This window comes from Pinus tabuliformis, chromosome 9 (assembly GCF_031772625.1).
Source record: "Pinus tabuliformis cultivar Carrire ecotype Pingquan chromosome 9, CPIR1, whole genome shotgun sequence".
NCBI classification, from domain to species: domain Eukaryota; kingdom Viridiplantae; phylum Streptophyta; class Pinopsida; order Pinales; family Pinaceae; genus Pinus; species Pinus tabuliformis.
This window is the reverse complement of record NC_142307.1, coordinates 1,504,526,436-1,504,542,897: the sequence shown is the minus strand read 5'-3', so window position 1 is coordinate 1,504,542,897 and position 16,462 is coordinate 1,504,526,436. Positions and strand designations below refer to the sequence as shown.

General features: G+C 34.5%; 1 protein-coding gene across 1 annotated transcript; it reads left to right on the top strand.

Annotated features, from left to right (window-relative positions):
• Positions 1-9,352: 9,352 nt before the first annotated feature.
• Positions 9,353-14,859, top strand: LOC149154308 (uncharacterized). The gene is made up of 2 exons (XM_089444108.1): positions 9,353-10,452; positions 10,641-14,859. The coding sequence occupies exons 1-2, from the start codon at positions 9,353-9,355 to the stop codon at positions 14,857-14,859; spliced, it is 5,319 nt and encodes a 1,772-aa protein (XP_089300234.1).
• The last annotated feature ends 1,603 nt before the right edge of the window (positions 14,860-16,462 follow it).

Here is a 16,462-nt window from a genome sequence, read left to right as displayed (position 1 = left end):
TATGTCGTCTAAAACGAGCGAGCAGTATTCACTCTCTTCAAGTGGCGGGATGTAATAATTGCGCTCCCAAACTTCATGGTATCCAGAGATGATGTTTAAGAGATTTGCATTTTCCTGAGAAATCCTTGCTCCCTCTGCTTGCTCGAAAGCCAATTGTGATTGCAGCTCTAAAATTTTATTCTGGAGATCATTGATTACTCCTGCCAAAGACAGGATCGTGAGCTCTCTCGCTCGCCTCGTACACCATGCTTCTCGCACCATCATTTCTCTTGTCGACCGGAAGATCTTGTAACACCGTGAAAACTTAATAAATATAAATTAAAAAACTTAATAAATATAAATTTAATTATAAAGAGATAGAAATTAATATTTACAATAAATAATTTCCTCTAAATTATATACCGGTGTTTTTTTCTAATGCATATCACATTAAAAAATATGCATTAAAACGTTAAATTAAAAAAAAAGTTAGAAATTATGTTAAACAAAAATGTCACATATATATATAAATATATATATATATATATATATATATATATATATATATATATATATATATATATATATATATATATATATATATATACAAAAGAGTAAAATTCAAGTAAATATAAATAATATTATTATGAATTAGTATAGAGGAATCAAATTTTTACATGTGTAAATCTTTTTTAAAGTTTTGCATTAAAAAAGAAGTTGAGAGATTTGATCATCTCTCTAAGTGCTTTATAGATAAAGAGTTAACATGGATTTATGTTGGTCTCTCAATGGCTGATGATCATCCAAGCTCTTATGTGATGATACATCCTATATTGCCAATATGAAAACATATCATAGCAATTAACTTTTATAAGTTTATTTTAAATCATTATTAATTATAAAAGGTATTAATGTATGAGTTAAATATATATAAATTTAAGAAACATGTAACAAAGAACATGTAACGAAAAAACTATAGTAAAAGTATAATAAGAAATAAGAGATATTTGTCTTTCTTTTCAATTAAATTGTAAGTAAAATGCTTATAACTACTTTTGCGATAAATCTCAACATTTTATCTTAATTATAACAATTACATGGAGTCTTAATCCTTACCATCCACTTATTTATTTTTTTATAGCTTAATTATTATTATTGTAGACATGCTATCCAATCAAAAAAATGCATTTTTTTATAGATTAATTATTATTCTAAAAACATATTCTAAAATAAACATGCTATCCAATCACAAAATGCAATATCTATTTGTATCATATATGATGTTATTTTTGTTAAAAACATATAAAGCTTATAATTATCTTCTTTATAAATAATCATAATGATAATAATAGTTTATTAAAACTTATAATTATTTTATTTATAATTAATCATAATTATAATAATAATTTATTATAAAATTATAAATTAGTTAATTGTTATAATTTTTTAAATATTAACTAAATAAGATGCATCACAAAATAAGTTTATCAATGTTTATTTTCTTTTACTAACCACTTAACTGATATAATAAGAGAAAATATTAAATATAATAATCACATAGGTAAAATAGATAAAAGATAAAGGATTGTGATTCCTAAAAAGAAAGTATTGCAATGTAAGGAACAATATTGTACAAAAGAATAATGATGTACAATATAGAGTGGTAGATGCCTTTAAAAAGATCTTGGAAAGAAAATTATTAAAGAAATAAGATTTATGTGACGATTACAATAGTTTAATTGAAAAAATATAATTAAAAAAATTATATAAATAATTAATTTTCAAATATTTTTTAGGAAATTAAAAAAATTATAAAAAAAATTTGAAAAATGAATGTGAGAAAATGAGATTTTATCTATGGTAAACATCATTATCTTAGTGTAGTCTATATTTTCTAAATTGAGGATAAAATGAGTATGATGGGACACTGCAATATATTAACAAGTGAGTAAAAGTAATAAGTTACATTATTCGTCCATTTTAATAATAAAATAAAAAATACGGCTACTAAAGAATGGTTTAAAACATCACCATCATTTAAGGACATTTAAGGAGATTTTATGCTAGTGAAAAAGTGAGTGCACAAATTCATAATTGTTTATATATTTTATAATCTTTAAAATAAAATAAAAAATAATTAAAATTAAGATGTTAAATTCAAAAGAGAAGTTTAATTATATGTTTATATGTTTAATTGGATTAAAAGTTTAACAAAAGCTTATGTATTAATCTTTTAAGAAAATGTATACGTGGACGTTGTGCTTAATATGGAGTTGATAAGTGATATTTAAAAAAAAACTATATTTATTATAAATAGAATATTTTAATTACCATTTTGAGAAAACGTTTGTCATTTTTAATAGGCTTATTAAAAGGAATTATGATAACACAAAGACTTGATTTTTGATAAAAATAAAGTTAGTATTTTTTAAATAATTTAAATAATGAATAAACTATCTCATGTCAAACCATTAATATATTTGCATTATAGCTAAGAATTTGAAATCCCATTAGAAGTCCAAGAGACTTTTGAATATGAATCCCATAGTCATAAATAAAATGGTTTTATATGTGTATTATTTGAATAATATGAATTTTAATCTTATATTTATTTTTATGTACACTATACAAATAGTATCAAAGCGATGGACTTACGCTTCTACACATGGGTGCTCTCTAGAGCATATCAGACATGTATCCTTTCATGTCTACCATTTGATAATTTTTTTCTCTATCTACACCAATTCCCTCAAGATGTGTATGTTCCATTTGTAAGAGGTTTCCCCCCGTGTGGCTTTTCTTATGTATCTTCACACTTGGGGATTTTAATATTTCTTTTCTCAAACAATGTACTGCTTGTCCAATGGACTATTTCAATTCACTAGGTGAGATAACAATATATTGTTCTAAGAAGCATCACAACACATACTTCTCCCTCCTCCCTAATTTGTGCTTACATTTCATGAACAATCATCTATCTCTTCATTTCCATCGGCTATGACATTTAGAGAATGAGTATGCTTAGTTGTTGTGATAGATCCTATAAGGGTTGAAGGGACTTTTTGTTTGTAGATTGCTGAAGTATGGACATCCTTATTGATTTATAAGCAAGAAAGGATGGATCAAATGACACTTCATACATGTAGATATATGCCCAAACAAATTTAGCTTCATTAATTCTCCACTTAATGATTATGTGTCCTAGCACCTGCATTTGTTGGATAATAAAGTATACCACTAATCTCACTAGATATCGATAAGAATCTCCAAATATCCTTTTATTTGGCTCCCTCCCAATACATATTTAGAATAAAAATAAGCCCTATTTTTAATACATATCCTCTATTTTTAACAAATACCACTTTTCATACTCTGAAATATGTATCATTCCTCCTTACCATACATCCCCACCCAAACACTCATATATATTGACTTTATTTTTTAGAATTCAAAGACCCAATTATGAATGGAAGTTTTATGGTATTTATCAATGACGTGAACGTAAAGACCCAATTATGAATGGAAGTTTTATGGTATTTATCAATGATGTGAACGCCCTATGTTTAGCTTATGCTTGATATGTATTTACTGTACACCTATATATTGAAATATAGTTAATTTCCCAAAGGGTTGCAATCGTAATTGAAGTTGTATTTCATAGTTTATTGAGCTTCAAAGTTAGTTGCATTATTCTTTACTTTCTACAAACATATTAAAAATTGCATTTTTCTTTTACTTTCTACCAACATATTAAAAATTCGAGTGATGAGGATATTTGAAGAAAGAAACGCAATATTCATTTTATATTTTATGTAAATGTGTTAATTTGAAATTTCATAGTAAACCATGATGCCTCGAAATATCGACATGTAACCATGATTTCAGTTCCTTATGTGACCGTAGATCCATTTACCTTAGTCTTGTAACAAAGCATGCTATTTAACGAATTTCTTTAACTAAAATGTTTGTGGAAGTATCAATTGTTTGTTGCATAATCTATTTTTTTTTACAACTTTTACCTTGATATGGGTTATTTTTGAGGCGGAATTCTTAGCATCAAAAAGATAGGTTAACTATTGTATGGACGATATGTAGATTTGGAGCTTTCCAATAAACTAGATATTTACAGAGTCAATTTCTTTGTTTAGGAATTGCTTTGACAATGAAGGAAGAATTGAGGTTCTATAATTGTAGATCTATGTCTCAAAACCTTTATGTTTACGAAGTCTCTATTTAGTGATCATGTGTCATAGCACATTTATTTGTTGGATATTGAATAATACCACTAGTCTCGCTAGATATTGATATGAATCTCGCAAAATTCTTTCTTATAGCACCCTCCCAATACATGTTTCCAATAAAAAAACCCGTATTTTTAGTAGATATCCTTATTTCTTCTAAATACCCCTTTTTATACCACATGCCTCTCCCTTCTTGCTACTTTGTGCTTACATTTCACAGCAAACCATCTCTATCTTAATCTCCGCCTCCCATGACATCTAGGGAATATGATTGTTCTCTTGTTTTTATAGATTTTACAAAGGTTCTAGGGAATTTTTGCTTTAATACAGTGGAGGTATGGATATCCTTGGAGGAATATTTAAGGTTTTATACATCTATATATATGTCCCAATAATTATAGTTTCATGAAGTCTCCACTTAGTCATCACGTGTCATAGCACTAATCTTAATAGATATTGATAAGAATCTCCTTAAATACTTTTGTTTATCCCGCTCCAAATACATATTTCCAATAAAAATAATCCCTAATTTTAATAAATATCCCCTTTCATTAAGTAACACCCCTTTTTATACCACAAAATTCCTATACTTTATCCCTACTCCACATCCCCACCCATGTTCCTACAATATATTGACTTTATTTTTCACAATTTAGAAAGTGTTTTTATTAATAAATATGGTACGATATTGTTCAATAATGTGAAGTACCTATGTTTATCTAAATTCCAAATTAATCCATCACTTTTATCTCAATTTTCTACCAACATATAAAAAATATTGATTGATGAATATTAAGTGTAAAGAATATCGAATGATGGGGTTATTTAATTAAAAAGAAGAAGAAGGGGATTACTCATTTTAAAGTTTGTGTAAATGTGAGTTGATTTGAATCTTCCCTCTTTTTCTTGTCTAATAAGCCAAGGTGCCTCTAAATATCGACATGTAATGATGATTTTAGTTCCATGTGTGGCTCTAAAGTGAATTTGTTTAACTAAAATGTTCGCGGAGGTTGTCATGGTATTCCACGATCTATCTTTTTTTACACACGAAAACCAGATATGGCTCAGGTTTTGAGGTGGACTTCATTTTACCAAAAAAAATAGGGTAGCTAATATAGGGATCGCACGTAAATTTGGAGCTTTTTAGCTATATGTTACACTAGATATTTGTAAAGTCAATTTTGTTGTTTAGAAATTGCTTTGACAATGAGATTATATTGAATTTAAAATCACTTATGAGAGAATATTTCAATCATGTCTCTTCTTAAATTGGAGATATTGAGTTCCCGTTGAGAAGTCTTTGTTACTTATTAAATCTAAGTTCGTTAGATTTTCAATCCGTAACACCATTAACTTTTATATATTTTTCCTCTACGTTTTTGTATATGTTCATGAATGGAATGGATGCATTTTTGGTAGACATGTTTATATAGTTGGCCGTTGGCCACATGAAGTATCATATTTTTTTTGGCCTTTATCTTCGTAAGCAAGTATCATATTTTTTTGGCCTTTATCTTCGTAAGTATTCTGTAAAGAATTCCGTTTTCTCACTTGAAGTAATTTAAGTGATTGATACAGATAGAATTTCTAGTTTTGAAATTCTATCGCCAAAAAAAAATAATTAAATTAGAGCTACAATAAAAGTCTACATCATGAGTTATCTAGATCAAATAGTTGTATTTAAAGTGAGAGTCACAAGTGTGGTTTGGTTTATGGTCTTCTTCAAACAACCATTTAGTAGAAAAATCATAACTTTTGCTATAGGTTAGTTTACAATCATCTTCAAGTCAACATTTGTGAGCACATATATTTAGCAGAAGACATCGACTTGGATATAAGTTATGAAATCATCCAACAACCGTTGAACCTTAGAGTGAAGTTCCATTATTTGTTGTCATCTTAAAACCACCTTAAATTTGTCTGATACATTGTCATAACAATGCACATGGAATGAAGAAAAAAAATTCTAATGTTGATACAAGAGTGTAATTTAATGTAAAAGTATAGTTTGGCATAGAGATCCAATGAAATCAATTAAAAAATAAAGAAATGAAAGGAAGTTTTTCAAATAAGTAACTAGCACAACCACATTAATGAATGTGGTAGATATACGCTCATAGGCGTCAATGATATACTTTTAATAGTAATAATAATAATAATAATTATTATTATTATTATTATTATATTACAAATCCAATAATTATTGTAACAATTTCAGTGACACATTATAATAATATAACCATAATATTAATATTATCAAAAATATAATAAATCCAAAGGTTTATTGATATTATTAATGAAAACGATTATTAATATTATAAACCCAAGGCATTATAAACTTCGAGGAATAATATTAAGCCAAAAAGGTTAAAATAAAACTAAGGTATTTATATTAAACCATCAGATTAATATTATAAATTATATGAATAATATTATACCCTAGGAATATGAATGTTTAGATTAATAAACCCAAGAGATTGATACTATAAAGCCAAGGGATTAATAGTAAAAGCCTCAGACATTCTAAGAATAATATTAAACCCAAGATATATTATAAAACAGAGGGATATAAATACGTAATACATTATAATATGATCGACCATGGTTGACCATGGTTGGCCATGGTTCATCATGGTTCATTGTGATTGACCATAGTTGAGCATCAATGACCATCGTTGATTTTCATATTGAGACAATATTTGTCACAATAACATGCTGAACCATGATTGACCATAATTGACCATGGTTTACCATGATTGACCATGGCTGACCATGGTTGATTTTCATACTGATATAATCTTTGTCACAAACCTAATGGATTTATACTATAAACCCAAGGGAAATAAACCCTAAGATAAATATTATAAACCCTAAAATTAACATTAAACCCTAATTATTGACCGTTATTGACCACAGTTTATTTTCATATTGAGCCAATATTTGTCATAATGTGACGTTGGACCATGTTTGATGATGATTGACCATAGATGGCCATCGTAGACCATGATTGATTTTCATATTGAGACAATCTTTGTCACTATGTGGCATTGGGCAATGAATGACTATTATTGATTTTCATATTGAGATAGCATTTGTCACAAAACCAACCAATTAATATTATTAAACAAAGGGATATAACCGAGAAGATAAATATTATAAAACCTAAAATAAATATTAAACCCTAACTTTAATAATATAAACCTTCGGATTAATGTTACAAATGGAAGGGATTAATAAACCCAAGGGATTGATATTGTAAACGCAAGGAATTAATATTAAAAGCAAAAGGGATTAAACTGTAAGAATAACCTTATAAACTCAAAGTAATAATAAAAATAAGGAACTAATAAACTCTAGGATTAATATTATAAACCTCATGAATAATATTATACCCTAGGATCATAAACCTTTAGAATAATATTATAAGCCCTAAGATTAATATTATAAGACAAAAAGATTAAGAAACCCTATGAATAATATTATAAACTATATGAATAATAATATATAACATAAGAATATAAATCCTTCGATTCAAAGTATAAATTGACATAGAGATCCAACAAAATAAATTAAAAAATAAGAATTTGAAAGGAAGCTTTTGTGGTAACTAATTAACTTTGAAATACATACGATAAAATAGAAAGACAGTAGAAAGTGTAATAATGCAAAAGTGGAGTTCTTGATGAAATCAATTAAAAATAAAAATATTGAAAAAAAATCCTTCTAGGATAAGTAATTAAGTTTTAAAGACTTCTTATAAAATAAATAGACAATATAGAAATCCACGTAAGAATATTCATGAAAACATTTGATTATATATGTATTTAGTTTTAATCGGTTTATATTTATTATTTATATAATGAAAAATAATGAGTCCGGAAAAAATGTGGATAGAATATTTGTTAAAGAATGACAACAATTAATGTTAATAATGTAATTATTTCAGTAAATATGGTTTTACTGGTGAGGCAGTTGTGTAACCATAGGGAGTTATGTAACAAAGTCTTTGTATTAAAATTATGATTTCCCAAGAGGTTTGATGTAACTTTGGAGAATCATTTTTTCACCTGGAGCAATAAAAATTCCAATCCCTTGCCCCATTGAGGTTTAGATGACACACTGTTAGGGTTTAGCATGTAAATTCACGTGTTCGTTTTTGTGATTCATTTTCTATTTTTTTTGCATTTATTTCATATTTAAATGTTAACAGGCTCAAAATATGAACAGGTGGTATTAGAGAAAGGAGTGTGATGTCCATGGTCTGCTAGCAAAATAAATTTTAAGCAAGTTTCAAAACAAGCCATTATTCAAAGAAAACCGATCTTGGCGCAAATGGGATAGTCACATTCTTGGAGGCCACATTCTTCGAGTAAGAGAAAGTAGCAGAAAACACGTAAAATAAAGTGTAGAGCCAAACCCTACTGCTATAATAATAGTTGACGTTGGAAGAAGTCAAGCAAGTCGTTGGAAGTTGAGAAGAGAAGTGTTGTAGGGAGCCAACCCTATCTTGAGCCTGGTAAATGAAACAATTGTTGTTGACTGAAACGATTCCTAGACTAGTCAAGGCATGTCGTTGTTTAATCTTGAAGTGCATAAGAGGACTAGACAACCTGCTCAGGGGTAGATTCTTTGTACTGTTGTTTACTTTGAGGGTTGATTTAAAGCTGTGTATGAGATCCACATTACCGTATTTCATTTTTTCTTGCATTGTCGCTGAGTGTAAAAGTAAGACTCGTAAAAGGAGTCAGGAAAGCTTGAAAAGAGATTGCTGACTAGAAGGTGCCATCTACTTTGTCCTAGTAATTTTTATTTTGGAAGTAAAAAAAATTATTTGTTGAAGAATTCATTTATGAAAGTAAATAAAATTTTGAAGAGTTAAACATTATTGTTGGGTTTCTTTACAAATAACAGTAAAGTTCTGAAAAATTCTCTCAATTTTTTTTTGGTTTCTTCAATCAAAATTGGAGTAGGGGTTTGAAGTTTTTTTCTAGTGGAATATGTTATTAAAAAGAGAAAACCTAGTGGATATGTGAAAATGATCCAAAAACACATTCTCGGATGCTTCTCGACTGGCTGCGCCGTCCTGGCTGCTGCGCCCCAGCGCACAGCTCCCTGCCTCCCTCTGCTGTCAGATGGAGGCCCCTGAGGGCCCTTCTCCCCCTGCGGATCCGCCCCCTGAAGTTTCAGCATTTATGAACCTGATAGCGAATGGATCAATTCGGCGACCTTCAGTGACCCAGCAAAAATTCATAAAAAGATTGGAATCTATCCCTTCTGTTGCCCTGCTAGAGGAGGATACCTGCAAAGCTGCTCTGAACCTGGCTGAAAAAGGCCTTATTGGCCAGTTTACAGGCCTATGGCCCTCTCCCAAATCTGTGGAGGAATGGACCCAAAGAAACTGGCAATCTCTCATAAAAAATGGAGTGAAGAGTTACTTCGTGGGCAAAGGGTACTTCGTCTTTGTCTTTGAATGCTCAGAAGACAGAAGCCTAATATTCAGAAATGGCCCCTACTTCATGGGGCCGCAGGGACTCTATCTAAATCAATGGAATCCAGACTTTGATCCCTCTCAAGATGTTCCATCCGCGGTGCCGGTGTGGGTAAGACTTCCCCATCTGCCCCTCCACTGTTGGAACCAAAAATCGTTTCAGACCATTGGGAACGCTCTAGGCAAGTATATAGACCAGGCAGTAAGAAGAGATCAATACTCTTGTGCGCGCATCTGCGTCGAAGTGGATCTCGAAGAAGGATTGCCGGAAGCGATCAAGCTCACGGTGGCAGGATGGTCGCACATCCAAGAGCTTGATTACGAACAGCTCCCATTTAAATGCAGACACTGTCATGGCTACGGCCACTTCGCCAAAAACTGTAAGAAGAAAGCAGAGGAACAGGCTGAGAAACAGAATGGAGAACAATGGACCTTAGTCCAAAGATCAGTCCAAGAAAAGAAAAACACAGGAAAAAGCGCTCCAACAAGTGACAGGAACAATGATACCCCAACTCAGGAAACAGGAGATAATGAAAAAGAATCTGAGGAGGCACAACCAGATCCGCCGACCAAAGTTCAGGCTAATGAGAATCCTGAGGAAACCCCACCAAAAAATAAAGAGGTAGGAGGTGACATCCACATTGAAGCCAATCAAGGCAGCCCCTCAAGCCCCACGTATGCTGACATCGCGAAGAAAAAGCCAGCTATAAGCTCTGAGTCTTCAGAAGAAGAACTCTTTGAGAGGCCATTAAAAAGACCAGGAAGGAAATCCCGTAAAGAAAAAAGAGAAGAAGAAGCAGAAAGGCTCAAAACCCAAGGGAGCCAATCCACGATAGAAATGACAATCGGGAGAAGTAACAGGCCCAGGACTTCCAAGGGCGGTTCCACCCCAAGCATAGGTAAATAATGAAATTAGTCTCTTGGAATTGCAGAGGACTGGGGAGCCCCGCAAAAGTCGAAGCAGTTAAGGACCTCTTAAAATCGGAACCTGCAGATATCCTCATGCTCCAAGAGACTAAGATAGCAGGACAAGCCCTGCTAGAAACCGGAAACTCAAAATGGAAGAAAAACTCAGGCATAGCTGTCAGCGCTCGGGGATCCTCGGGAGGCCTGGCAACGCTCTGGAATGGAGAACTATTCCAGCTGATCAGCACTCATGAGACCTTGCATTGGATCTATACAGAAATCACCCACACTCCAAGTAAGTTAACTATCTCTTTGGTCAATCTTTATGTTCCAGTCAACTATTCAGAAAAAAGAGACTGTTGGAAGTCTTTGGCAGATTTCCTCGAACAGGAAGCCCCTAACAACATCATCCTCGCTGGTGATCTCAATATTGTTCTGAAAGCCAAAGAAAAAAGAGGAGGCACTGACCATAAGGACCCCATGGTGGGTGTCGTGGAGGAACTCGCTCAGATTTGGGATCTACAAGACTTCAATCCAATTCACGGCTTATACACCTGGTCAAATAATAGATCTGGAACAGATCATATTTCTGCTCGGCTCGACCGCTTCCTAGTGCAATCTCTCCTCATGAACAAGAAAATCATAACATCAAAAATTCTGCCCAAATTGTCCTCGGACCACAAGCCTATACAGCTCTGTCTAGAAGATGAAGAAGACTTGGGCCCCATCCCCTTTCGATTCTCTCCTCAGTGGATTGAAAGAGAAGGCTTTATGGACACGGTGAAAGCATCCTGGAACATCTCCATCGCAGGATCCCCAAGCTTTGTTTGGGAGCAAAAACTGAAGCTCACTAAAAAAGCTTTGAAAGAATGGATCAAGAAACCAGCGCCCAACCCCACCTCTCTAAGAGTTGCAACAGTCCAGGCCTTGCATTCCCTGCAAAATAATATGGAAAGCAAAATCATTAATGAAAACCTCTTGGAAAAGGAAATTAGAGCGCAGAGAGCAGCCTATAAATCTTTCAGAAACGAGGAAGAATATTGGAGACTAAAATCAAGGAGCCTGTGGCTAAAAGGAGGGGACCGCAACACTTCTTTCTTCCATCGGCAGTACAGGGCCAGATTGTCAAGGAATCACATAACAGAAATAAAGACTATGACGGGCCAAATCTGCAAGGGCAATCAACAAGTCAAAGAAGCTGCAGAACAACACTTTCAGAATCTCTACAACTCGGATGATCAAGGTGAAGAAATGGAGGAAACAGAATTTCTCAACCACATCCCCTCCTTAATTTCGCCTGAGGACAATGCAGAGTTATGTAAACCTGTCACAAAGGAAGAAATTATCAAAACCATCTGGTCCATGGACTCCGACAAGGCCCCCGGACCGGACGGTTTTTCCATTCACTTCTACAAAGTCTGCTGGGACACAATAAAATATGACCTCCAAAGGATGGTAAGGGGATTCATGTCAAAAGCCAAAGTAGGTGGTAGCACCAACTCAACCTACCTAGCTCTGATCCCTAAGGACTCTAATCCGGAAACTTTTGCCAGATTCAGGCCAATTTCTTTATGTAATGCTTCCTATAAGATCTTGGCAAAGTTGATGGCCAATAGAATGAAGCCCTTGCTCCCTAGAATCATCTCCACATCTCAAGGAGGTTTTGTGAAGGGTAGACACATCCTTGACAATGTCATCCAAGTTCAGGAGACCATTCACACAAGCCAGCAGAGAAAAGAGAAAGGTATGTTAATAAAGATAGATATGGCAAACGCGTTTGACAGAGTTAATAGAGCATTTCTCAGCAAAGTCTTGCTTTCCTTTGGCTTCTCCAATCAGTTTGTTAATCTTCTAAAAGCCTGCATGAACAATCCATGGATAGCTCCACTCATAAATGGCAGACCTGCAAACTTCTTTAAAGCGAAGAGAGGCATCAGGCAGGGATGCCCGCTCTCTCCCTATCTTTACATCATAATGGCAGAAGCATTAAGCCGAAAACTTGAAGATGAAAGACTGTCAGGCTCCATCCCGGGCCTCAAAACCTCCAACAGATTAAGCCCCATTAATCATGCTTTATTTGCAGATGACTCGATTCTTCTGGGGGGTGCCTCAATCAGAATTGCAAAAGCCTTCGGCAAGGTCATTAGGAACTACTGCAAAGTCTCAGGAGCATTGGTAAATGAAGGCAAAAGCGAAGTCTTCAGCTGGAATACAAATCATCAGGATCTCATTAATATTGCCAACACTCTTGGATTCAAAGGGCATTCACAATGGGAGAGCATCAGATACCTCGGTCTTCCCATAATCTCAGGAGTGAACAAAAGATCGCTGTGGAGTGACATAATCTGCAAATTCAAAGCCAAAATCTCGAAATGGGGAGGCCATTGGTTGACAAAAGGAGGTAAGGTCGTTTTAATCAAATCACAGCTCTCTTCTTTAATAATTTACCAAGCTGCCTTTCTGCTTGCTCCCAGAAATATCATGGACCAAATCTCCTCACTGCTTAGGAATTTCCTCTGGCAAGGGGGCAGGGGCAATGACAAGAAGCTGCACCTGGTCAACTGGGAAACAGTCAAGAAGCCCTTCGATGAAGGAGGTCTGCAAATCAAAGATCCTTCCCTGGTCAACCTTGCTCTAGGCAGCAAGATCCTGTGGAAAATGTACAAAGAGCCAAGTCACCCTGTCAGCGCCATTCTTTGCTCAAAATACACTACCAGCGATGAGTTGAGAAACCTTCGATTGGACCACACAGCCAACAACACTCTTTTGTGGAAGCTCTGTCTCAAGAGCAGCAAAATATTCAATTGTAAAATCTATAGAATACCGGGGAATGGCAAGAAAACCAGCATCTGGAACGACAGGATTATGGGGCGAGATGCCATAAGGGATAATGAAGAAATCACAGGTTTTAAGGAGTGGTTAACCTCTGCCGGGAAGTCAAGTCTCTATGACATATCAGAATGGGACCAGCGAGGCGACTGGGCAGGTTGGGCAATCCCTGCTCCTCCAGCCCATTTACAGCATCAACTGAACATTTTTATGGAGCAGCTCGAAGAGGCCGCCCCGATCCACAGAACAATACAAGATCGATGGGGCTGGGGCCATACTGGCGATTACACTGCAGCGGAAGGATATAAAGCATATCAAATAAAAGGAAACAACAAATACAGCCCAGCGTTTTGGAAAAACATTTGGGATCCCTCTGCTCTTCCAAAAATCAATTTTTTTGTCTGGTCTCTGATCCATAACAAGATCCTTACAGGCGATAATCTTGCAAAAAGAAGTTTCGCTGGCCCTCATTGGTGCGCCCTCTGCAGAAGCAACGCCGAGACTGTGCAACACCTATTCATTGACTGTCAATTCGCAAAGGCAGTCTGGGATCATACGCTTCATGATTTACATATAACCTCTCCGGCTCACATAACAATTCCAAACCTCTTTTCTGAATGGAGCCGTCGGTACTCTCGACACATACCGCAAAAGTCGATTTGGAATAAAATCTGGAATGCTCTGCCCAAGTTTGTCTGCTGGAAAATCTGGTTGGCCCGCAATCAGAAGGTCTTCAAGGAACACCAGTTAACTTCTTTGCAGGTAGCAGCCAAGGCTAGATCTCTTCTCCTAGAGACGGTGCAGCAACAGTACTATAAAGAAGATGCAACTCTTCAGCAGGTAGAGAAGCGTTGGATTGGAAAGCTTACTCTGCAAAATAGGAAAACTCTCTTTGCACCTAATCTAGAACACCCAACCTGGAAGAAAAGAGATGCAGATGAAACATTCCAAGAATGGTGGAGAGCTCAAAACACTCATACAATATTCTTTGACGGGGCTTCTAAAGGAAACCCTGGCCCCTCGGGTGCCGGTGGGATCATCTTCTCCCCAGAAGGGCGCTCCAGAGATATTTTCTACTGGGGCCTCGGCGTGAAGACCAACAACCAAGCAGAACTTCTCAGCCTCCTTAAAGCCTGCCAAATTGCCAGAGGAGAAGGGATCAAGGATATTCAGATTTTTGGAGACTCAGAGATTCTCATAAAGAAGTTGAGGTATGGAGAGGTATTCCGAAATGCAGGTCTCAACAGAAATCTGGAAAGATTAAAAAGAGTTCTTTCATACTTTGCATCCACCAAATTATATCATATTCTCAGAACTTCAAACACCGAAGCGGACTTGATGGCAAACAAAGGTAGCGCACTGGACAGAGGGCGGCTCTTCATCAATGAGGATAGCTTCATAGAAACTCCTCCATAATAGTTAGTTATAGCAGCTGTATTAGAAGCACAAGCAAGTTGTAAGCAGGGCTGCCTCGGCAAAGCCCCTCTCCTTTTCCACCAGATTCAATAAAATCCCATATCCGTTACAGTTAAAAAAAAAAAGAGAGAAAACCTAGTGAAAGAAACCAAAAATAAAGAAATTCATAAAAAATCCTAGTTGAAGGAAAAATTAAAAAGGGAAAACCCTAGTTGGAAGTGGAGAAGTTCACTAGTAAGAACAATTTTACATTATGTAAACTGAAGGTATGGGATTTGCTAGTGCAACAAGGGTTTCACAAAGCATTAGATGGGGCTAGAAAGAAATCTATTGGCATGAAAAACTTGGATTGGGAAGACATGGATGCTCGAGCTCTCAGTGCCATCGGGTTGTGCCTAGAGGATGAAGCTCTCTTCAACATTATTGAAGAAACCTTAGTAGAAGGTATGTGGGGAAAATTGGAAACAATGAACATGACTAAGTATTTAACCAACATAATCGATTTGAAGAGTCAGTTGTATAGTCTCCGGATGAAAGAGGGTACTAAACTTGTAGAACACTTAAAATGTATTTAATACACTTATTTGCGAGTTTTTAGATATGAATGTTAAATTTGAAGAAGAAGATAAAGCTATCCCTTTCTTATGTTCCTTTCCCAAGTCTTAGGATCACTTTGTGACTTCTATTAGTTTGAGCACCATCGAATCTTTAGAACCTGATTCTCTTGTGGGAGCTCTATTATCTGAAGAAGTACGAAGGAAGTATAGCATTGAAACTTCCATGCGACAAGCCATGGTAGATAGAGGCTAGTGTAAGGAAACAAGGGAGAAAGAAAGAAGTTCTTCGAGATCAAAATCAAAAGGCAAGAAGTGTAAAGTCAAACATTGGTATTTCAACAAAAATGGGCATATCAAAAAAGATTGTTGGAAATGAAAGGAAACCATTGAAAACCCAAAGAAGGAAGAAAATCAAGTTGACTTAGGTATGATTGATGAAGTTTTATCTACTAAATTAGGTATGGTAGATGAAGTTATGTATGTTTGCAATGTTTATCAGCATTATGAAAATTGTTTGTTAGATTCTGGTGCTTCTCGTTACTTGAGTTCGCACAGAAGTTGGTTTACTTCATATCAAGCTATGAATGGTAGTTTTATGTTTATAAGTAATAATGTATCTTGTCAAATGATTTGGATAAAAAATGCCAGAATTAAAATGTATGATGATACAATTAGAACATTGACTAATGTTAGAAATTTGCCTGAGTTGAGAAAGAATTTGATTTCTTTTAGAGTATTGGACACGAAAGGTTACAAATTTACAAGTCATAATGGAGTGTTAAAAGTTTCAAAGGAAGCTCTAGTTGTTATGAAAGCAAAGAAGATCGAAAACCAATACAGAATCAAAGGAAGTACTCAGGTCAGTGAGGCAGTGATTGTATCTGAGAAGGAAAATTAAGATATGCTCCCATGGCATCAGCAAATCGACCACATGAGTGAAAAGGTGCTTCAGGTACTAATGAATCATAAATTACTTCCTATCTTGAAATCATTGAGATTGGATTTTTGTAAACATTGTTTATATGGAAAACAATGTAAAAGAAAAT

Coding starts and splice junctions, on each gene's coding strand:
- LOC149154308 (XM_089444108.1), top strand. CDS start 9,353: ATGGAGGCCCCTGAGGGCCCTTCTCCCCCTGCGGATCCGCCCCCTGAA. Junction 10,453..10,640: donor GAAGAAGAACTCTTTGAGAG/GCCATTAAAAAG, acceptor TTGGAATTGCAG/AGGACTGGGGAGCCCCGCAA.